Source organism: Macrobrachium rosenbergii, chromosome 19, assembly GCF_040412425.1.
Source record: "Macrobrachium rosenbergii isolate ZJJX-2024 chromosome 19, ASM4041242v1, whole genome shotgun sequence".
In the NCBI taxonomy this organism is placed as follows: Eukaryota; Metazoa; Arthropoda; class Malacostraca; order Decapoda; family Palaemonidae; genus Macrobrachium; species Macrobrachium rosenbergii.
Window position 1 is genome coordinate 18,476,657 of NC_089759.1, and position 25,000 is coordinate 18,501,656.

Sequence of the window (25,000 nt, forward strand, 5' to 3'; positions counted from 1 at the left end):
TAGTCTCCTTAGATAAGGCTACTGGAAAAGGTTATCCTTACAAGATAGGCTTTGATTGTTGTCGCGAGTTATTCCCCAAGTTATCCTCATACAGCCAATATCACTGTTGAATTATCCCAGTAGATGTAAGACTTTGAACAGCTAAAGGAGTTAGTCAAATGGACAAGGGCCTGGTTATCCAGAAGTTATCTTGAGAATAAATGCTGCAAAAAATTAATGGAGCCATCACACAACATTTCCTAAGAGGTACCTAGGGAAAAAGAAACATCTTTCTTTGCTCAGTTGCAAAGATTTCAAATATTTTAAAAACCGCAGCTTTTCCCAGCATAGAGAGATGATATTAGGTAATGGGCTCATCTGTCAAACAAGCTTTGATCTCTGTATCTATATATAAGTAACTAGGTTGACCATTGCTCAAATAAAGGCTGTTTTGTTGCAAAGGATTGATGCAACAGTTATTTGAATTGGGCTGATCTTGATAAGACATTTCTGAAACTGTAACGGGGAATTTCAATGCTTACAGTGGAAAATGCAACTGGTAATGTTTTAAATGCTTTCTAAGGTCGATATATAACCAATCAATCTTTTGTGCGAGGGCCCCCGTAGGGGGGCAGTGCCGTCAGTGCACCTCACTCGGTGCAATGTAGGCATTACTTAAGGTTCTTAGCAGCGTCCCTCCGGCCCCTAGCTGTAACCCCTTTTATTCCTTTTACTGTACCTCCATTCATATTCTCTCTCATTCATCTGGCTATTCATCCTCTCCTGACAAATCAATTATAGTGCAACTGCGAGGTTTTCCTCCTGTTACACCTTTGAAACCTTTCTAGTCTTAATTTTCCTCTCAGAGTTGAATGACCTCCTAGGTCCCAGCGCTCGGCCTTTGGCCTAAATGCTATATTCTATTCTATTCTATTCTATTCTATTCTATTCTATTCTATTCTATTCTTCTGTGTGAGGCAGTTCGATAGTATTAATTCAACAGATAACTTTACTTTACTTATTGTTAAGGGGACTTGAAAGAATGACCCCTTTTTATCTCGTAATTTACTTCCTTAAGTAAGACAATTTCATTTTCTGATCTTTCGATACACGTCTTCCTCTCGTTTTATCGTCGACATCAGGTACACCCTCCTCAGATACGAAGACATGGCCAAACGAACGGAACGAAACGCCCGCCAGATGTACCGTTTCCTCGGCATCCCTTACACGAATCTCGTGGCGAGACACGTAGCCAATCACGCCCTCGGCCTTGTTCACGAGGATTCGCATCCGTACGGCATGAATAAGAACGGAACTACCACGCCGTTCCGTTGGCGCCGGGCGATGCCGTTTCATCTGGTGAAGGCCGTGCAAGACGAGTTCGAGGGTCCTACACGCTTACGGATACAGGGTTTTTGGTTCCGAATCAGAACTTCGAGGCGAGGCCTTGGCGCCTTTGGTTCCCTTGCCACCTGGATTTCAACATCTCGTGAGGTATGCGGTTCAGGGCAGAGCTTGAGAAGAGAAGAGAGCGATTAAATGACAAAAGACAACGGTCTGGCTTTTATTTGAATTTCCCACAACAATGTAAAGGAAAGGTTGAAGGTTTGTAGATTACTTATACGTGGCGAAAATTACCATTATTAGTGAAATAGCTTTACCAGACAATTGATCTGATTGTCAGCTCTCAAAGGGCTGGACCGAAGGATTTGTTTATATATATATATATATATATATATATATATATATATATATATATATATATATATATATATCCAATTAAATTACAGCATTTCACGAATTTTATTATTAGATTAGTTGGAATTGCTGAAGCTCCTGACAAAATTTCACTGATGAATTTATTTCCAAAACTTGATAATAATTGCTGATTATTGATTATACTTTGGACATTCACACAATATGTGTTTAATTGTTATCATTACTTTACATTCAGAAGTTGAAAGGTTGTGTACATACGAGCTTGCCTCACTGTTCACAAATTTGATAAATGTTGTCATTCAGCCTCTTGTGGCTTCGTAAACCGAGAAACATTCTGATAAAGCATACTTTATTTATATGAGACGCTCTCCTAGGGTTAACTTTGTTTAAATGACCTGCAAACTTACGTAATAGCTTTGTTAAAATGAAAAGCATTCTTTCTGGCAAATTTCTTTATCAATAATACAAACTCAGGGGGTCAGTTGTGTTTAATATACACTCATATTTTACTAGAACTAGCTTTAAGTGATAAAGAATTAGTTTAAAGGAGAAACAATCTTTCTACTTTAAATTTGCATAAGCGAGAAAATGAGGCATGAAATTTTATTGAAAGTAAACTAAAATTAAAGATTGTCTTTGTTTAAGGTGAGAAAATACCTTTGTAGGTTAACTTTGCTTAAAAAAAAAAGTACAGGGTAGCTTTGTCTGAAGAAGATTCAAACTCTGCTTGTTTACTTTGTTTATTCATAGATTAATTTTTTCAAGTAAAAATCAAACTTTGCAGTTTAGCTTTGTTTAAATAAGACTCAAATGTTAGAAGACAAGTTCGTTCATTAAAGAAATCTTAAAAACTAAATTTTCTTTAAACGAGACAAATTAGAAAGCAAATTTGCAAGCAAATTTGGCTGAAAGAAGACTGAAACTTGAATTTGTTCTAAGTGAGTAACAAACTATCTAGTTCAACTTTCGACGAGAAAACGTTACAGATTAATTGCAACCTAGGACTGAAACGCTAACTAGCCAAGATATGTAGCGATCATCAGTTTTAGAAAATCACTTAAAACAAAAAGTCTAGATGCCTATGAAAATGCGGTCATTTCGATCAAGTTTGAGAGTTCTAAAATCCAAGACTAAGATTATAGAGAAATTTGTGTATGATATATGTGCTGTGTCACATGTAGCAAAAAAAAAATTATAGAAAGAAAAGGAACAGAAAAAGTCGTGGTTACGCGACAATTGAGACATTAATATGATAACTTTTGCATACCATTCATTCATCCCTTTCTCCATTTGGTAATCTTTGTTCCAACGTTCACTGAAGGAAAGGGGCAAGATAATTATCTTCTATCTTTCTATACCGATAGCTGTATATTTCCTAACTAACAAACACAGACGCGTGTATGTTTCTCTATAAACTGAGTCTTTCATCCATACATACACACATACGTACATACATACGTACATACGTACATGTATACCTAAATCACGAAAATATGGAACGTGATGAATATATAAATAAAGACAAAATCCACGAAGGTGAGAGAAACAATGCAGTGCCGCTAAGTAAAGACTCTTAAGTCGAAAGGCCTTGCATCACTCCACTGTTTCTCTGTCCTTCGTGGATTTTGTCTTTGTTTACATACATACATGCATACGTACATACGCATATATATACATACATACTCACAGAAATAGGCTATCTTTGATATGCTTAACAAATCATTTTCTTATCGATGGCATACCTGTTTTCCATCTGGAAAATATATTCACTTCTCAAAATAAAAAGAAAGTTTCTTTTTTTTTTATTCATGGTACTCATTACGAGATTCAGTCATTTTTCCAGGCGGTACTGCGCTCGAAATTACCTGTAAGGAAGGAAAATTGCATGGAATTGGGGCTTGTGACAGCTTATTACCTGGGATTTCTCAGATTGCATGCGCATAGGTCTCTCTCTCTCTCTCTCTCTCTCTCTCTCTCTCTCTCTCTCTCTCTCTCTCTCTCTCTCTCTCTCGTGTTTTACTTTGACTTAATTTTTCAGTGTCTTTAGTTCTTAAATTGTGTAGAATTTTTCAGCTTCTCCTCGTCATTATTGATTCGCCTGCCAAACAGATCGTAAATTAAGAGAAAACTCAAGAAAATGACAGGAAAGCAGAAATAATGCTCAAATAACCTTTCTCCTCTGAAAGCTTTCAAATAATACCCTAAGTATTTCAACGCAGGGCCATAAAGTTGTCAAGTACTTTTCATTCGTAGCGTACTTTACTTTTTACCTCTTATCAGTAGGCCACCAGTAATCGACTGTATTTCACCCCACACAAAGAGCTTATTAACAGATTCTACCATGAAGTCAGGTAAAAGGCGATCAGCTCGTGACTTCTTTTGAGATAGCTTGCGAAACGGTATTTCACTGTTTCTCTAATTCCCGCAGCTAATTTCCAGTGATTCAAGAGACAATTCTGCTCATTTTCAGGTGATTCAAGCCATACCTTCTTCCTTCCCAGTTCCTCTTGCTACATTCTTATTCGAACTGATCATTGGTAAGCTGTTAGTTGCTTATAACGTAGTTCAGGAATTGACATAAGAAGAGGACAATAATTCAGATCAGCTGTCGTGGTGATAAAGTCTACGGTAGGTACACTCCCATTTTCAAGAGAACTCTCTCCCCATCCTTGTCGAGGTAAAGTACAAAGCAGGTTCAAGGAGTTTATCCAAATTTCTCTCTTAATTTAGGATAATGTGATACGTCGATCAGGTAAATCGTTACTCAGGTAAATTCGTCTGTTTTGTCGTTCTCCTCCCAAAGAAATTTCAATAAGAGAGCAGCATACACAAAATCACAAAAATTTCCCTGTTATGCAATTGCACGATTCCAGCCAATGGATAAAAACCATTCTGAATTTTTAGAAATTGGAAAAATTAGGGAATAGCAATGAGAGCAAAATTTTTTTAACAAAAATATTTTTTTCAAACTTATTTTTTTTTATATATTTACAGCATATGATAAGTTCTCCTTAAAAGTAACAATTAAATATTTATAACGATATATAATTCAATACACGAATTTCATTTAAGCAACATTTTATTATACCTCAGCTCATATCCAGATCCATCTTACAGATTTTCGACTTCATGTAGTGGCTGTTTGAATCCGAATCGTCGCAGTAACAGACTTTATTTGACAGCCACACAATTACACTTAGTGTTTATTTATAGCATGAAGACGTAACTTCCCTGGAGACATAGGTACAGTTGTAGTTATTTATCACCCTTACCTGATATGAGGTTGGCTTTTTACATTTTTTTTTTTTTGTAAAACTTTTTCTTACTGCAGATTTTATTTGTGAAACTTTTTTTTTTACCGCAGATTATTCTCTATAAAAATGTCTTGTCTTACTGCAGATTTTCTTTATAAATCTGGGTTTTTTTTCTTACTGCAGGTTGTCTTTATAAATCTATCATTTCTTGCCGCAGGTTGTGTTTATAAATCTGTCTCTTCTTACTGTAGATATTCCCTTTCCACTGAATATCAACTACCTTCAATTTACGCACATATTGTTTTTTTTTTTGTTGTTGATCATCTTTTCCATTTTTTACACTCACTTATTTAACATTTTAATTATTATTTGTGTGTGTTTTTATATACTTACACCACTATTCCCTATTCATATCTAGATCCCGTTTGTTTATCTTAAATATGGCACGGTTCTCAAACACTTATTTTATGTATTCAGTTCCCTAACCTAATTTTTTAATGAACATACGATAATGATTCTGACTAGAGAAATTCCATTATGAAAGCTGATCTCTTTGTGAACTGTTATTCTTTACAGAAAATTTTTTTTAGGGGAGAGGTTTTTTTTGAGTAGGGGGTGGGGTGGCCCTTTCAGAGAAATGGAAGCTTTTTTGGGGAGATTACAATAAGGAATGAGGAAAGTTGGAGATGGAGGTAATGGTGCATACCCAGAGTTTGCCAGAATAATAGTTTTAAAGTCAAGTGTAAGTCGAATAAATCGATGGACTTTATTTTCATTATTTTTTCACATTTCTACAGATCAAAGGCTGGGGACAAGCAGCGATGATTATCATGTCAACAGAAGTTGACTTGATTGATTTAGCAGCAAGCTTCCATCGACCTCTTCAAAATATAAATTGTTAATTTGCATCTCACAAAGGCATCTTTGCGCCTGCAAATAAGTGTTAAAGGAGGGATCGAGACCCGTTATGTGATGCGAGGAGGTAATTAAAATGGGAAATATCCCTTCTGACATTGCTCATCAAAAAGGTTTTTTCAAAAAGCTAAAAGACGAAGCAGGATCATGCAAGGAAAACTGAACATAGATCAAACAGCTGCGTTGAATTCACTTCTCCTAGAATCTGAAGAATTGACTTCGTAGCGGAAAGATTTCCTCAGCTTCCCAAAAATTTTCTTCGACACTGTGAGAAGGTTTTTGCCCTTGGAGTCTGTTGGTGGAGCTCTCCATGTCCTCGACAGCAGAAGTAGGAGGACGTAGGTCCCTTGTAAGGAGTTCAAGGTGTCTGTCAGTGCCCTGTTATGGGGGAAATGGGAACATTTTTATTTTCGATTCAAATGTGTCTGTGGAGGTTAAATTTTAGTCAGATGTACAGTACAGTATATATATATATATATATATATATATATATATATATATATATGTATGTATGTATGTATGAATATATATATATATATATATATATATATATATATATATATATATATATATATATATATATATATATATATATATATATATATATATATATAACATGAGTGTGCCTATTAAAAAACGAGCCTGAGTAAATTACTCACCTTTATTTATATGTATTACAACTTTAATGCTTGTCCCCTTCAATATACGAGGACTAATACATTGCTGCGGTCTCCTTTCAACACTGGTCAAAGGCATAGAGGAGTCAATTTCTGTCAGCTGTTTCAACGCATCCGCCGTCTTCTTCTTTACAGCGTCAACTGACCCAAAACGTGTCCCTATGGCACTGATTAAACTTTCGGGAAAAATGGCGGATGTGTTGAAACAGCTGACAGAAATTGATTTCCTCTATGCCTTTGACCAGTGGGAAAGGAGACCGTAGCAATGTATTAGCGCAAATGGGGGAGTACTCGTATATTGAAGGTGACAAGCATTAAATTTGTAATACATATAAATAAAGGTGAGTTATTTAATAATTTTCTAGTTATTTAATAGACACTCGTCTTTGTATATATATATATATATATATATATATATATATATATATATATATATATATATATATATATATATATATATATATATATATATATACTATATGTATATATATATATTATGTGTATGCATATATATATATTTTTTAAAGATATATGCATGCATATATATGTATATATAAATACGTACATACATACACACATATGTATATATATACATATATAAATACATGTATATTTGTATACTGTATATACAGTATGTGTACATAAAGAAATAAACATATGCAAATATATACATATAATATATACACATATAAATATGTATACATATATTTGTATATATACATATGTATATATATATTGTATATATGTATATATTTATATTCCTATATGTGTATATATATATATATATATATATATATATATATATATATATATATATATATATATATATATATATATATATATATATAAATGTTATATATATAAATATATATATATACATAAATATATATACATACACATACATTTATATATACTGCATATATAAATCCAAGAACTTGATTAGATCCAGCCAAATATATTTAGCAAGGTCCATCTTCGACGGAGGAGTAATTAGTCCCCCCGCGAATCATAAATTCAAAGAAAATTGCAGCACCTCCACTTAATGAGGGTGAAGGGAATCGCGAAATTAGGGACTCACCAGAGCTCCACGGGAACCACTTTCCACGAAATGACTTCCGTACACCAGCACACGACCACAAAAGTCAGGAGATTCAACCGCGTAGAGAAACTGCACAGATAAACCAGAAAAACATATATTAATCGTCTCGTGAAGCATAAATTGTTATTTCACGTTCCTTCAACAACACAGCCATTTGCATATACAATAGAAAAGATCTTCATTCAGGTTTGAAATATTATTCGAATTTTGTGCTCTGTAAAAGATTGCTAATATTACCCTTAACATACACTAAACGAGTCAGGTAAGATCTGTAGCTATGTTAGGGCAAATGTGAGGTCTCAGTTGGTCTGTGAAATCCAGAGGTCCACACTAGGCATTTTATACACTACCAAATTACTTTAGACACAGTCTAATCAAGATAGGTATGATCTGCTGAGAAAAATTAGCTCTCACTTGTTTGGCAATGTCCAGAGGTCCACATTAGGCTTTAATAAACACTAACCAACCAACTGTGAGATGTATTGGGCTTACCCTTTAACGCGACCAGTGATTTCTGTTGAGGATTTCTTTTCCTGGTCGTTTTCAATTTGATTTCCCTTGTTCCTTGAGGTCTTGGTCACTTGCCTGTAGTTGAGACGTGCCAGGGCGAGAAGCAGTACGTTGCACGCAGATAGGATGCCAATCGGGCCGTAGAAGTAGACTAGCAGAGCCGCATCATCTGAAAATATCGCAATATTTTTTTTGTTCAAAGGCAGATGGGAAGTGAAGCTTAACTGAACCTAACTTTGAAGGAAGGCAACGTAGTGACTCTGGATAGATGATAGACATGAGTTAAGGTATACCCACTTGCCCTGATCTTATTTTTAATATATATATATATATATATATATATATATATATATATATATATATATATATATATATATATATGCATATATATATGTGTGTGTGTGTACATGCACGCGCGTCTGTGTGTGGGTGTGCGGGTAGAGTCAAGAAATAATGAGCAAATCGTTCAAAATCTGGTACCAGACAAAGTTAAAATCTTCGTAACAGATATTCCGATATGTACATTGTATGACAGTTGTTCCCACCTTTATAATCAATTGTTAAACGAATTTATTGATGGATTTTTTTATTAAGGACTCCACTCATACATGATCCCTAATAAATGTTAATCTATATATCATCTCGATAAAATACAATTGTAAGGTACTCTCCGAAAACTGACTCTTCATATTCCTTTAAAAAGTACTTTATTTTTATGGCAGTATCCAAAGCAAACTACCCCAGGAATCCCTATAAAGGAAAACAATTTAGGATTTCTCTAAAGGAGACCAGTGTTTAAGGCCTTCCCTAAAGGACAATACTCTAGGGTTCCTTTTTAAGGAATCTTAGGCAATTTTCCATGACTTTCTCTGAAAGGTAAGACTGTTCAGGGTTTCCACTAAAGGAGAGTACTCTTCATATTTCTTCTTAAAAAAAAAACACTTTCTTGTTCTCCGTAAAGGACAAAACCGTTTATAACCTTCTTTAATCTTTTCTAAGGACTGTTCAAGGTCTTATCCAAAGGACATTACCGTTCAAAACTTCTAAGGGACATTACCCCTCATGATCTTTTTAAAGGAAAGTGAATGCCATTAACCACTCTCAAGAATAAAATAAAACCTCAGCTTACCATAAAACCAACATCGTGAGACGCCAATGTAAGGCTTGATCACACCCCAAACGTTATCGGGAGCCAGGTTCTGCATTACAATTGTAATTATGCTGAAAAAATACGGCAGATCAGTCACTGTCAGTATGTTTCATAGAAAGAAAGATGTATGACTTATTGTACATGACATTATCACAGCCTAAACTACTACAAAATTAAATCGCAATGTGCGTAAGGTGGGCAAGATTTTTGCTGCAGGGTATTAGTTGTTATGAAAGCTCTGAGTGCAAAACTAGACTTACCATATGCCAAGGGGTATTCCCCAGCCATACAGCGCGTAGGTACTCCTCTGGTATAATTTGATGGGCAAGTTATCCCTGAGACTCCTGGAAATGCACAAAACAGATTTCTTGACTTGTCTTTGACGGTCAACTAAGAAAATGAATTCCGATCACTTTCAAATTCTACCAAAACCAAATAAAGGATTTTCAGAACTACTGTTTATGGCAACTGTATGTTTCCAAGATTAAAAAGGCTACATAATACTCATGTAGAGTAAATGTCAGCCTTAAAAAGTAGTTATTACAACTCCTTACCTTGTCTCTCTCCAGGTCTCACAGCTCATTACATTCAACCAGAAGTACGTTGCAAGGAATCCAAACTGCATAACGATGGCTGTAACGTTCAAATGATTTGTTACTATTCACGAGCTTTTGAAAGGATAAATAGAATATTTATAGACTACTGAGGGTGAATCCAATACTCGAAAAAATCATCCACCTCAGTTTACTTCATTGAAATCTATAGTAATTTATGTGCTCAGTGATTATATAATATTAGAAAAAGTTATGTAGCATCCATTTATCATAATCCTTTTTCCTAAGTGTTAAGTAAAAACTAAAAATATTCCATACACCAAAGAAACGTCTTCTACAAAAGGGAAGCAGATTAGGTGAAAAGTAGTCTGGAATATTTGCTACTGTCTGTGTGGTTATATAGAGCGGATTTTCACACAAACTTTATCGTCCCAAACCTTCACACAAACCATAATGTCTGTCGGATAATTTCTTTACATAATCCATTATGTCCCCCATACGCTTCACATGAACCGTAATACTCCTAAAGCTTTCACAAAAACCCTAATGCCCCCAAGAACTTTCACAAAAACTTTGGTGTCCCTGAGTCTTTCTCACGAACTCAAATGCCTCCAAACCTTCCACACAAGTTGTAATGCTTTCAAACATTTAGAATAAACCAGATCGCCCCAAACTCTTCACACATACCTTGGTGCCCCTAAGTTGTTAGCACGAACCCTAATGTCCGAAAGTATCAGACAAACTCTTATGCATTAAATTCTTGACACAAACCACTTGGGCCAAAATCTTATTATTAGGTCCTACGGAGTTGAAAGTCTCTGAACAAACTTTGAAGCCCCTTGGATATCTGTCCTGAAGCTGTCATCATACAAAACAAAAAATAAGGAATTTTTATCTGTACCTATCTTTTTATTTCTCAAATCAACGAACAACAATCCCTGGAGAATTATGTCTTTCCACATTTGATATTTTTGGCAATATGATTCTCAAAGCCACTGTTAACACCAACAGTGCCAATCTGATTTACTCTCAACATTGCTACTGCAGCTGAATAGCATAGGTGATGGGGAGCCTCAAGCATGGCAAATATGGCTGTACAATTGCATTATTCACTTGGTGTACTCTCAAATTCCTTATAAGCCCCATTCTGCTGGTGCTGAGGTGCTAGTAGTAATTCACCATAACTCAGTCTATATTGAAGACTGAATATAGAAAATCAACACGATTTTCAAAGTTCCCCAGTAAATCCTATCTCAAATAATCACTCTGAAATGACATTTCTTTCTTAATCTACTTGTGTAGCAGTAGTGGTACTGTACTTATGCCTGTGTGTTTTCTGTCCCTCTGGTAATTGAGCCCCCCAAAAAGCTTAAAGAATTGTTAAAATTAACATTTGGAAATAGCACTACCATAAGATAGAACCATAACAATAGTACCCTGGTTAAGTTAAGAATAAATAAATAACAAAAGAAATAAGTTAAATCTTACCGATTCTGAAACAGGCTGCGTCACCAATGGTTTCACCAGAAATATGAACAGCCAGACTTGCGGAATATGCAATACAGAGGGATACTGCATAACAGAATAGGTGCAATCCTTCACTGGCCAGTAACCTTGGAGACAATAGCAGATAAAAGATGGTGGTAATCAGGAACATGAGAGAAATCACCTGACATATAGAAAACAGAACTGGTCGCACCTTCAGCCAAGTGGGAGTGTCATTTAGGCATATCAGCGCACTCTGTTCACGAATATCATTGCTGATGAATGTATCAATGCAGAAATCGGTGGTGGGAATAACTCTGTCTTCAGCATTCAGACTACCATCCATGCCTATGTTGACCACCCCCTCGGCTTTGGTAATTGCATTGCACACAGGCCATCCAGTCACAACATTGAAACTAGACAAACCAGGTGGACTGAAAGCATTGCTGGAGTCTGGTACGCAGCTGAAGCGATTGACGTCAACCGAGTATCCCTTTTTGCAGCACTTGTTGATGCACTTTCCATCTGGGCAGGATTTCTGAAAGGCCTCTGTCGGACTGATGTAGCAAAAGCTCGTGAAGTAATCAGTAGAGCCATCAGAGTTTTCAATCCCATCAACACAATATTCAGGGCACTGGTAATATACGCGTCTCTTGTCTTCCTCATCTGGAACCCAACCATTTACTACACCATCAGCAAGGGACAGTAAGTTTGACTGCTTGTATTTAAGTGGAATAGTTATCATGGGTTCGGATTCGCATTTCAGTGGACTGACGTAATTCGTTATGTTGGACCAGGCTACGCTCTTGGAAAATGGCTTGGCAGATATAGGAGGTCTGAGCAACTGAGGCGTCCTGGCTGGCTGACACGAACCGTCTTTCATGGCTAGTCCAGGAGGACAGCATCTTGGCACAGACGGTATGGGCACACATGCCTTGATCATGTATGTCAAATCACCGTAAGAATTTAAGTGGTAGATGAGGCAGTATTTGTTGATGCGCTGGCCTTCGAGTTCACCGGCATTTTGGAGAAGGACCATGTCCCCTCGGGGTCTCAAATGGAACTGGCCCTTGGTGAAGTTGAAGGAGAGATGTTTGGCTGGGTCACAGTTGATGTCTTCCACAGCCACGTCGTAGTTGGTTGTATCTTCCTGGAAATACAAAGATAAAAGCCCTAGTTTCAAAAGAAGTCATCAAACACAGTTAACATAAAGTACTTAAACAAACAAAAACTATATCACTTTCATTACGACTGCTCATGGGAGATGATCACAAATAATATGAAAAGCGTTGTAAATGAATCTTTCTTATCCTGAATACAAAAAGGTAAGCCTAGCTACTGAGTATCTATCTGTCTATGTGTGCCAGAATGGGATGAAAGAAAACTCCATACAGTATGACATAAATTGCAAATCTGATCTCCAATTCCTGAATGAAAATTCTAATTCTATTTACATATCTATGCTATGGAAAGCAGAGAAAGGGGAATTAAAAGAAAAATGAACTAACAAACATCCGGCAAAAGAATGATAAACAACATACATGAAGCTAAATAAACAAATAATAAATAAATGAGTGGATGCATAAAAGAAAAAAATTAAATCAAAACTCCTCTATACACAGAAGAACGATTAGCTCTCTCTCTCTCTCTCTCTCTCTCTCTCTCTCTCTCTCTCTCTCTCTCTCTTTGGTATTCTAAATCCTCTTGGCCTAATTGCTGTAAAAGTAATAAATGGAATTAGATATTATCAACTACTATTTTAGAAGGCAATTAAAGCAAGGAATCTTGTTGGCAGCATCCAGTTACTCATTTAGACCATTTTTTGCAGCACACGAAGCATCTGAGACAATCGAAAGTCATTGGTAACATCCAAGGGTTTCTTTGAAGTTTTTGAATCAATGAGAGTTTTAATGCAACATTCAGCCAATTTCTGAAGCAGTAAAGCTTTTTGACGTCATTCAAGGACATCTGTGAAATTACGGACAATGAAATAATAAGTTAGTAAAAGGTGTCACGAGACAGAATAAATGATCGATCAGTCAGAACGATAATCTTGAGGTAATGCGTTTCTTAAAAAGACTAAGAAGGGAAGGATTAATAGCGTGATACTCGCTTTTTAGTTTTCTGTAAAAAAAACAATTGTGTCGGCTTTGTCTGTCCGTCCGCACATTTTTCTGTCCACCCTCAGATCTTGAAAACTACTGAGGATAGAGGGCTGCAAATTGGTATGTTGGTCATCCACCCTTCAGTCATTAAACATACCAAATTGCAGCCCTCTAGCCTCAGTAGTTTTTATTTTATTTAAGGGTAAAATTAGCCATAATCGTGCTTCTGGCAACTATATAGGATAGGCCACCACCGGGCCGTGGTTAAAGTTTCATAGGCCGTGGCTCATACAGCTATATTTTCGGTGGTCTTGATTATACGCTGTAGCGGCTGTGCAGAAAACTCGATTGCGCCGAAGAAGCTTCGGCGCATTTTTTACTTGTTGATATCATGAGCGGTCAGTGACAATAGCTGAAATAATTGTTGACCGAATGATATTAACAATGCCCACAAAGAAAAAAACTTTAACGCAAACAGTAGGAATAACAACAATACTAAAATTAATTATCCCAGAAACACGTATAACTTATACTTTCAAACGATCCAGAATTTTTTTTCTTCGTTTATTAAAAACGATCCAGGAATTCAGAGGAATTAAGCTAGTAGTCACATCTGCATTAATCACAAACACCCACTTACCTCCCAAGGATAGAGGAAGTCCTTCAGGACGGGAATGACAGTTTTCCCGTCGTAGGGTCGACATTGTCCTTCTTCAAGGATTTCATCTCCTTGGCAGTAACATTTAACGATAGACCCAGCCACCTGGGGGCCCCCTATAACCGGGCACGATTCCATGGGGCTGGAGGTACCCATCGCAAGAGACTCTGAGCCAGAAGCTGCCCCTGGGGTCACTGATTTAGTAGCTGATTCATGGGGCACTGGGCTAGTAGCTGATTCAAGGGACACTTGTCTACTAGGTGACTCAGGGTACACAAAGCTAGTAGCTGCCTCAGGGGACACTTGGCTAGTAGGTGACCCGGAAGACACTGAACTAACAGCTGATTCAGGGGACACTTGGCTAGTAAGTGACCCGGAAGACACTGAACTAATAGCTGATTCAAGGGACACGGGGCTGCTAGCTACCCCATGGGACGCGAAGTTAGTAGCTGATATAAGGGACACTGGCGTAGTAGAAATCACGTTCAACACATGGCCACCAGCCAATCCTGCGGTCGTAGTTCTGCTATCACCTTGTTGTATGTTGTAGGAAGCCTGTGGTGTTGTTAATTTTCCAGGCTTTGGAGCGCTGCCATCAGTTAGGGCGTCTCCTAATACCCTGGGCAAAGCCGCAGGGGCAAGCACGCAGAGGATCATCAAGATGTTAATGAGCTCCATAGTCCTGTGAAATTAACGGCAATAAAAGAGCACAATAAACTTGAGTATCCTGGAGATTACAGCAGGCGACGTTCTTTAGCTTTTAGACCGAGTTTTGTCAATTATTTTCTAAGTCACTTCTTACAATCCAGAGGAAGTTTTAAAACCCTCGACGTCTTGACCATAGGCTCCATTCACTGCTTCCTTTTACAACCCATCCCAGCTTGCAACTGGTCCCAATTTCCCAAAGGGCCCTGACTGGTATGTCCGCGGGATGATCGCTGGGAAAACACGAGTGGGAGGAGCTTCGGTCTACGGCGGCGGGCGGGTTAAGCAACAAGGCGCCTGACCTTGTCTTTGTTACTATTCTCCTTCAGCGACGCCATACACGACGCACAGCATACTCATCGTTTCGTTCAGGAGACCAGTGACTCTGTTATTATTTATACGTTTGACACTAGGTATTTTTCCCTTTATTTAAATAAAAGAACGAATAGAAACAGATTTCAGACAGACACGCAGACAGACAGAGAGAAAGCTGGTCGTCGTAGTTCAGTGTTCCGGGAGTTTCCCCGTTGTATGACGTCACACATCCAAGTCTATGTTTTCCTGCCATACGTTCAACAGATTTATATAATTTGCTCATTTGCACTTGCTATTTTGTCTTTCAACTGTATGTATATAAAATATACATACACACACTATTTTACATACAGTATATATATATATATATATATATATATATATATATATATATATATATATATATATATATATATATAGCAATAACATTAAGCCAATAAAAAAATACAACCAGAATTTGCGCATTTGTTCAACTGCTCATGAAGACAGAACCCGTTCTCCTCGCTGATCTGACATGCGTGTGCGCATTTAAATTCTTCTTTTTTTTTTATTTAACAAGCTACGAACGTCAATATACGCACAAACACCTCTGATTAAACTTTTCCTTAGATTGAAAGATACCGACGTGGAAAGAACTTAAGAAGAAAACGGAATTATAGCATAAAGAACACGTATTTATGAAGAAAGCGAAACAAAAGAAGAAGTAAAATGAGAGATGACCAGTGAAGCAAGAAGAGGATTTGTGTGGTCGATTCTGGATAGATCTGGACAGTGCATTAAGGAAGAAGTTGGGAGAGGAACTGGTAAAGACGAAATGCAATGAACAAACACAGTAGACTGAGAGATGAACGGTGCAAATAGAGAGACGGTTTAATGTATCAGTGTGATGAGTAGGCCTATAATGTTGAATTGTGGAAAGTAATCAGTGTGATGAGTAGGCCTATAATGTTGAATTCTGGAAAGTAGATACTGAAAAGATGTAAGTGATTGAAACGAGAGTTTAAGGTTTAAAGTAAATTGGAATATTATTACGGCAGGGACCCTTCAGAGCGTTTAAGAACAATCAAATTACCATAGAATGGAAATAGGAGAGGAGAGGCTGCTGTATGGCAGTTATAATCCAACGGAATGGGTGACGAAGGGGTGGTGAAAAGTACTTTGATGTGGTTTGCGCCCTTGGAGAGAATGGAAGACGAGAGATTGGTTTCCTTAATTAAGAAGTTTTTAGAGGAAGGAAGAGGGAAGGAGGTTTGACGAAAGGTTGTTGAGCCTTCTGTTTATGCACTGAATACGACTTGACCGATGCTGCGAACGTTTTATTCTCATAGATTGGATCTTTGATTCATGAGAGAGAGAGAGAGAGAGAGAGAGAGAGAGAGAGAGAGAGAGAGAGCTACTGATAAAATGAGAGAGGAACAGACACACCTAGTTATAAAGAGAGAGGGAGAGAGAGAGAAAGTGAGGGAGAGAGAGAGAGAGCTACTGAAAAAAAGAGAAAGGAACAGACACAGCTAATTATAAAGAGAGAGAGAGAGAGAGAGAGAGAGAGAGAGAGAGAGAGAGAGAGAGAGCTACTAATAAAAAGATAAAAGAACAGACAGACAAACCTGATTATAAAGAGAGAGAGGAGGGCGTGGGGGCCGTGGCTGCTAATGAAAAGAGAAAGGAACAAACAGACAAACCCGGTTATAAAGAAGAAGACTTTCTTTTCAAGATGGAGAGATCAGTTTATTTGATAGAGACAGACAAGCAGACACAGAGAGAAAGGAGACAGACAAATGAGGAAGAGAGTAGGTCAAGCAACAAATAAATTATTCTTGTTTGTTATACCTATGTCCACGCCATAAGGTTACAATGAGGGAACTCTTAGTCCTGAAATTACCAGTTAAAATCATTTTAAAAATTGAAACGATCGAAATATGAGGGGGGGAAAAAATTAAATAAAAATGAAGACCTACAAATATTTCGGTCTACGTCAACCTAACGGTCCGGAAAAACCCGAGAGGTTCAGTAGGAAAATAGGTACCAGCCCTTGGGTTGGGGAGTTAAACAGTGGGCCTAGCGACCCACTGGCCACATGTCATAGGCATTGGGACCTGTCCCCCATTGGCTGCCGGCCTAAGAAACAGGAGATCAGCGCCTGCCCTATGAGCCTACAGAGGCCCAGGAGGACTTTAACTTTAACAAGTTCATAAAAGTATAGAATATTTACATGTTTCATGGTACTTAATTCATTCTCATTGAATTTACCAAATTATAGATAGAATATTTATATTTCATGAAATTTTATGCATTCTCATTGAATTTACCAAATAACAGATAGAATATTTATATGTTTCAAAAAATGTATTCATTCTCATTTAATTTACCAGATAACAGAGAGAATATTTGTAGTTTTATGAAACTTAATTCATTCTCATTTAATTTCCAAAAAAATAGATAGAGTATTTATATGTTTCATAACATTTAATTCATTGTCATTTAATTTACCAATTAATAGATTGAATGTTTATAAGTTTCATGAAATTTTATTCATTCTCATTGAATTTACCAAATACCAGAAAGAATATTTATAGTTTTATGAAATTTAATTCATTCTCATTTACTTTGCCAAATAATAGATAGAATATTTATAAGTTTCATGAAATTTAATTAATTCTCATTTAAGACCAAATAATAGATAAAGTATTTATATGTTTCAAAAATTTTTATTCATTATCATTTAATTTACAAAATAATAGAAAGAATATTTATAGTTTCATGAAATTTAATTCATTCTCATTAACTTTACCTAATAATAGATAGAGTATTTATAAGTTTCATGAAATTTAATTCATTCGCATTGATTTTACCAAATAATAGATCGAATATTTATATGATTCAAGAAATTTTATTCATTCTCAATTAATTTCCCAAATAATAGATAGATTATTTATATGTTTCAAGAAATTTTATTCATTCTCATTTAATTTGCCAAATAATAGAAAAATATTTAAATTTTCGTGAAATTTAATTCATTCTCATTTACTTTACCAAATAATAGATATAATGTTTATACGTTTCATGAAATCTAATTCATTCTCATCTAATTTCCAGAATAATAGATAGAATATTTATATGTTTCATGAAATTTAATTTATTATCAATTAACTTCCCAAATAACAGATTCCCGCAGCCAAAATGGTCCACAGAATAGGAAGGGCAAAAGGAAGACTATAAAAGTTATTAAGTTAATGGGTTTACTGAGGTCCATACGTATCGAGAACTGGACTCTTCCTTCGCCTTCAGAAAAATACGAGGAAGAAGAACGAAACCGGTTGGGCTTCTTGATCAAAACTGTGCTATTCTGTCGGTAAAGTGGCCTGAAGTGAGTTTTCCGTTATTACATGAAACTTGTTTACTTACGCTTGTTGTTGGGATATACGTGTGTATATGTACATATATATATATATATATATATATATATATATATATATATATATATATATATATATATATATTTATATTTATATATATAATAAATATATGTATATATATATATTTTATATATATATATATATATATATATATATATATATATATATATATATATATATATATATATATATATATAATGTGTGTATGTATGTATGTATGTATGTATATTATGTGTGTGTGTGCATGGACACACGTATAAAGCGAACCCGGAACTCGGCATACATTTCACAAAGGAAATAACAGGAAAAGACTCTTGATTATTAAGAGGCTTTTCTTACCAATGCCAACGTTTTGCAACACATCTGACGTTGCATATTTATGGCTAGGAAATCCGACTGCAGATGCGTAGCGAAACATCGGCATTAAAACACACAAACACACACACACACACACACAAAAGATTCTTAATTATCAGGATGCTTTTCCCTGGTATTTCCTTTATGATGAGTTTACAGAGTTCCAGTTCCGGTTCATACGTTTGTCTACAAACACAGACACTATATATATATATATATATATATATATATATATATATATATATATATATATATATATATATATATATATATATATATATATATATATATATATATATGCATATATATAAATATATACATATATATTTTTAGATTTGCATTTATATATATATATAATACTTACATATGTATATGTATATTTATGTATATGCTATATGTATATGTGTATCATAAGCTATGTTTTCATAGTTCAAGAACAACTTTTTCAAAGTGTCTCTCTCCCCACTCGCCTTGACCATGAGGTGTCTAATAACTACACTTTTGTAGTGTTCTTGATCCTTAACCCCTAAATAGCCAACTGGCCCTGCACCCACTACCGCCTTGAGACCCTTCTTAGACGGGACGCAAATTTCTGAGATGTATGTCCCGGTCTTTTTGGCATGCCCTTAGGCTAGGTTAGGTTGCATTTGTACTTTCAGAGTAATTTGGGCGTGAGAAACATAATGAGATTATTTTCAAGAAAGTTCTCTGATTAGTTTTTAAGATATGGCTTCCCGCTTTTTTCAGGGAAAGGTCCCAGTACTCGGTTACATCCGGGGAAAATGCAGACGGGACAGATACCAGAAATTTCCAAACACTGTCCGATTATCCGGAATTATACTTCAGGATTATTTTAAAGCAAATCATGACGCGACGTTAAAATATTGGCGCTTGAATAATAACATCATTTATCTATTGACTCAGATTTACCACCGATCTAGTTGCTCTATCTTATTCCTAACGTCATTTCGGTTAATTGACATTCAGTCGGGAAAGAGAGTTTCCAAAATTAGGGGGAGAGAAAGTTTATTTCCAACATACGTACGAACGTGATGCAGTTTCAAGTTGGGGAAAATCTTTTAACAACATACGCACAAATCTGATGTAGTTTTAGTGTGACATTTGCGTTCTATAACCGTTTGAGAAACAATGAAGTGTCCTAACATTGATGCAATTTACTGTAGTGTATTACTGGCATTCATCAAGGCAAACAACACGTTTGATTCTTTGTGTACGTTTAGTGGAGAAAATGGAATCATTTCCTGGACACTAATTTCAAGACCCCCGGAGGTTATTCAACTCTCCACTCAGGGAATTCCGACACTGGGGTTCTTTACCTTGCTCCCAAAGGTGAACCACTGAGGAGCTTTCATCGGTGACTTTGTTCATTTCCTCCAGTCCGAGTGGTTCTTCCCAAGTTCTGTAAATTTTGATGAATCTTTTTCTGTCATCAAGTCTGTCGGAATTATGGAGAGATTTACGTAGGGATATAGAATTTTGGCCAAAGACCAAGCGCTTGGACCTATGAGGTCATTCAGCGCTGAAAGGAAAACTGAGAGTAGAAAGGTTTGAAAGGTGTAACAGGAGGAAAAGCTCGCAGTTGCACTATGAATCAATTGTTAGGAGAGGGTGAAAAGTAAATGGAAGAAAGAGAATATGAACGGAGGTACAGTTAAAGGAATGAAAGGGGTTGCAGCTAAGGGCCGAAAGGATGCTGCACTGAGCCGTAAGTAATGCCTACAGTATACCGCATGACTGGGGATGAAGAGATTAAAGTAATAAGAATAAAAGCAATTTTTTTTTTATTGAAATGAAAGCACACTTTACATTCATATTCATAGCAGCTACATTCAAATGATTGATCTAAACAGTGACAATAATGAATTAGTAAAAAAATACTCAGACTTGAAAGAATTGACAAAATTACATGGATTACAGATTAAAGTGCTTAAGACACCTCTTGTTGCTGTCCTTTCTTCCGATGACAGATGGGTAATAGGAAAAGAAAATTACTTTCAATATGTTATTGTGGTTAACAAAAGCATCCTTACAGTTATCCAATATTTCCATACACTGATCATTAATTGGACACGCTGTAAAACAGCTAAGATTCCCTCTGCTTAACATGTCATAAGAAACTCAGGTTTTCAGGCAGATTAACAGAATACTATCTCAAAACACCTTAATATTCGGGGCCATATTCTAGTTGCAGAATATTCCCTGGACCAGAGTTGACTTATGATTGGTTTATAAAATTTAGGTTGTCTGGAAGAATATAGAATTTAGGCCAAGGGCCAAGCGCGGAGACCTATGAGGTCATTCAGCTCGGAAACGGAAATTGACAGTGAAAAGGTTTGAAAGGTGTGGCAGGAGGAAACCGTTGCAGTGGCACTATGAATCAATTGTTAGGAAAGGCTGGAAAGTAAGATGGAAGAAAGCGAATATGGACGGAGGTACAGTAGAAGGAATGAAAAGGTTGCAGCTAGGGGCAGAAGGGACGCTACAAAGAGCCGTAAGTAATGCCCACACTACACCGCATGGGGTCCACTGACGGCACTACCTCCCTACGAGGGGTTTAGGTTGTCAAGCCAAGCACTGGTGTACTTTCGACCTTTCAGCGCTTCGGACAGTGAGAAGAGGAAGCTGGAGTGGTTGGACAGCAAGGCAAAGAGATCCAGGAAGTACAGTGCAAGGATCTAAAGGTGGAAGTGGGAGAAAACCCCACAATTTGCAGTAAGAAGTAATTGTTAGAAAGGCTGGACAGCAAGATGGAGGAAAAAGTTAAATATATCTTAGTTGAACCAGACCACTGAGCGGGTTAACAGCTCTCCTAGGACTGGCCCGAAGGATTAGATTTATTTTACGTGGCTAAGAACCAACTGGTTACCTAGCGACGGGACCTGCAGCTTATTGCGGAATCCGAACCACATTATGACGAGAAATGAATTTCTATCACCAGAAATAAATTCCTCTAATTCTTCATTGGCCGGTCGGAGAGTCGAAAGATGGAGGAAAGGAGGTAAAGTAAAAGGGCTTCAAGTAGGCCTCCATTTAGAGCCAAATATCATTCCTTTTTTTTCGATGCTTCGAAACAGTGGTTATCAATATAATACTCCGAGTACTGAAAGCAAAGCTTTGATTTTAAGCCAAAAATCAGGATTTCTTTAAGAGTACGTATACAACTGCTTGGTAACCACATATGCATCGACGTGTTTGATTAACATCTTGGCATGAAATGATAACCTTAATCATCTGTTAAGTTAAACTACATAAGATCAGTGAAAGAAAAGGCAATGAAACTAAAGTTCGATCCCAAGATTATTATTTTATTCATATTCTAACAAGACCGTGACAAGAAAAACTTCATCTTTGGCGCAAAACACTCACATCCACACATTGTTTTTGATTGTAATCACAGACAAATGACGCAGAATACAAAACACTCACACAATTCGTATAGCAGCTGTGAAAAAACAACATGAATATTTCTAATTCAAAGCTGCAAAGGTACTGCAGTAATAATTGCAGCATTGTGGAAAACACAAAAAACGTGTTTTTCTCTTCTAAAGCTGCAGAATCATTGTACCCATTTCAACTACGGTCCTGAAAAACGAGGCAAATCATTTTTATCATTCAGAGCTGCAAACGTATATATTCTCATACAACAATATAACAAAAATATTATTTTTACAAAGCTGCCGTAAGGCGGATCAGAACTGCAAAGCACTCCCCTCCTCTCAAATTTCAAATTTCAGAATTGGTACCCTTTTTATTTATCGTATATGTTTCAAAGAGCATAATATAGCTATCTCATAATATCCACGTCCAATGTGTTTTCTCTCTCTCTCTCTCTCTCTCTCTCTCTCTCTCTCTCTCTCTCTCTCTCTCTCTCTCTCTCTCATTATCGTTTTTGAGTAGTTGACGAAAGAATAGGGTACAAGGCGATCTCAACATCTTTGAATACGGTACACCTTAACTCATCTGGGCTATTTCAATAACCAGATTGTCCACTTTAGTTTATGTCACAGGAAATCTGGTAAACACCCTTATTTCAAATCATTTGAGCCCAACTTCTCCATTGCAGTCTATATTATTTTAGGCCCGGCATGAAGTTGAAAGCTTCGACAATCTTGGCAAAAACTTACTGACATTCAAAACAATTACTATTCAATGACTAACTCGACACTGTTTTCAATTTCAGACTCAAAATGTAATTCTTCGGAACCTATAATCCTTAATCATCCCATCTTTCAGCTGAAATTCGTGTTCATAACGTAATTCAGACTCTATCGTCAAATTTAAGATCAAATCAAATTCTAATGAATTTTCAAATCATCAAATATGCCATACATTCTCATTTCCCCGTGCTTTGCAGTTTTCCGAAAAGCCTTAAGCGATACCTCTTTGCCCTAATATTAGAATCACATGGAAAACATCACAATCACTGGAATGATGTAAACAACGCTTAAACTCTACGTACAAAGACATCTTGTATAGAAAAATCATCTCCTTAGAATTCTAACAGTATAAACATCATCACATAAAAAAAACATATGACTTATCCTATAGACACCTGCCTTCATTACTATTGTTTACAAATGTTCACTCACAAATCCCTAAGTTCATTCAATAAAAATCCTTTAAAAAAAATAGGACACTGGAACAATTGCAAATACAATTCCCCCCCCCCTCCTCCCCCCCGCGCACACCACAACAAGGATCTTCCTTTGACTAGTCCCAGAATGTCCCGGAAAGGAAGGTTTAGCATTCTGATATCCACAATTTGCCACTGAAGAACAGCTAACAATAACTATTCGTTTATGAATTTTGTTGTTACAGGAAGGAACTACTTCAGGAGCTGACCTTGCATCGAGATTTTCCCAAAAAAAGATGTTCAAAGATTACATTGAAAGTTACATAGAAAAACCAGTCCTTCAAGAGTGAAAATTACACACAAGGTCGCTGTTTAGAAATTACCGGGTTATAAAAATTCATAGACTTTTTCAGTTTAGAAAACTAGAAAATTACATACATGGTCACCGCATAAGGATTACTTAGAAATTTACACACAATCTTGTCGAACGGCGATGTACACAAAATGTATGAAAGATATACTGATTATTTTTCACTGGAATAATACATGAGGTGGAATATTCAAAACGAGGAATTACTAGCACTCAGCTATTACTTAGATTTAGCCAGCCTTGTGCAGGCACGGGCTCTTGCTCTACAGCAGCCCGTAAGCACTTAGCTTATGAAGTCAACTGCTTTAAACTGCTACGCTGCCACAATGGGAGAAGTTGTTCCTAAATTATATATATATATATATATATATATATATATATATATATATATATATATATATATATATATATATATATATATATATATATACTGTATATATAGTATATATATGGCAAGTTGCAATTTCACGTAAAGTGAATGACTTCAGAACAATACCTGGTATTTACGACTAAAATATAATATGATCTCATTCTCTGTTTGAAAAAATATATAGCATGTGTATCATGTTCATATATATATAAAAGACAATAAAATCTTTGGAAGAGTTAAGCTAAAAATACAATTAACGTTTCTCTCTTCAAAAACGCTCAAGTCCTTTCAGTGGAAGCGATTATATTTGAAAAGTAGCTTTCTATGAAAATGCAGCATCTAAAAAATAAATACTAAAAGCGGCAACTCTGTTTGGTTAGGCATGCAATAATAATTAAATAACTCATCTTAAGGCAAATGTTATAAGGTAAGCTGCTCTCTTCTAACCTAAATCATTACGCACTAAAGCTTCTTTGTGATTTCTGTGGGAAATGAATATTACATAAAACTCTCAAAGTGCAGGTCCCTCTAAAATGTCGCTTGTGACTCTAACAGAGAAATAAAAACTAAGAAGTAGAGGTAAACGATATAACTAACATAGTGATTTAAGTATAGGAACTTCTTTGCTATTATGGGAAAAGACAGTAGTCATTCACACACCTACTGTACGTGGGCCTCCATATACGGCAAGTGAGATCTGAACATTCAATAGGCAGGTCAAAACAACAATGTTTTTGTTTGCGTGTGTGTGTGTGTGTATATATATAT

At 36.2% G+C, this 25,000-nt stretch overlaps 2 protein-coding genes across 2 annotated transcripts in view; one reads left to right on the forward strand and one right to left on the reverse strand.

The window, feature by feature from the left end:
* The window catches only part of LOC136848437 (carbohydrate sulfotransferase 1-like), a 3,334-nt gene extending 1,671 nt beyond the window's left edge, over positions 1–1,663 (forward strand). The window contains exon 2 of the mRNA XM_067120725.1: positions 1,122–1,663. Coding sequence (XP_066976826.1) covers positions 1,122–1,518 — 397 coding nt within the window. The 3' untranslated portion in view covers positions 1,519–1,663. The remainder of the gene's footprint in view (positions 1–1,121) is intronic.
* Positions 1,664–5,098: 3,435 nt separating this feature from the next.
* Positions 5,099–15,148, reverse strand: LOC136848675 (uncharacterized). The gene is made up of 8 exons (XM_067121126.1): positions 14,088–15,148; positions 11,346–12,492; positions 9,858–9,936; positions 9,564–9,647; positions 9,283–9,374; positions 8,136–8,322; positions 7,623–7,712; positions 5,099–6,245 (listed from the first exon to the last, which is right to left on the reverse strand). Exons 1-8 carry the CDS (start codon positions 14,781–14,783, stop codon positions 6,038–6,040), a joined length of 2,583 nt encoding a protein of 860 aa, XP_066977227.1. The 5' UTR covers positions 14,784–15,148; the 3' UTR covers positions 5,099–6,037.
* Positions 15,149–25,000: the final 9,852 nt, after the last annotated feature.

What these genes read in the sequence shown, in the direction of transcription:
- LOC136848675 (XM_067121126.1), bottom strand. Translation starts at nt 14,783, where the DNA reads ATGGAGCTCATTAACATCTTGATGATCCTCTGCGTGCTTGCCCCTGCG. An exon ending in ATCACTGGTCGCGTTAAAGG is followed by an intron (nt 7,713 to 8,135) that starts GTAAGCCCAATA and finishes TTATCTGTGCAG; the next exon opens with TTTCTCTACGCGGTTGAATC. An exon ending in GTGGTTCCCGTGGAGCTCTG is followed by an intron (nt 6,246 to 7,622) that starts GTGAGTCCCTAA and finishes CCCCCATAACAG; the next exon opens with GGCACTGACAGACACCTTGA.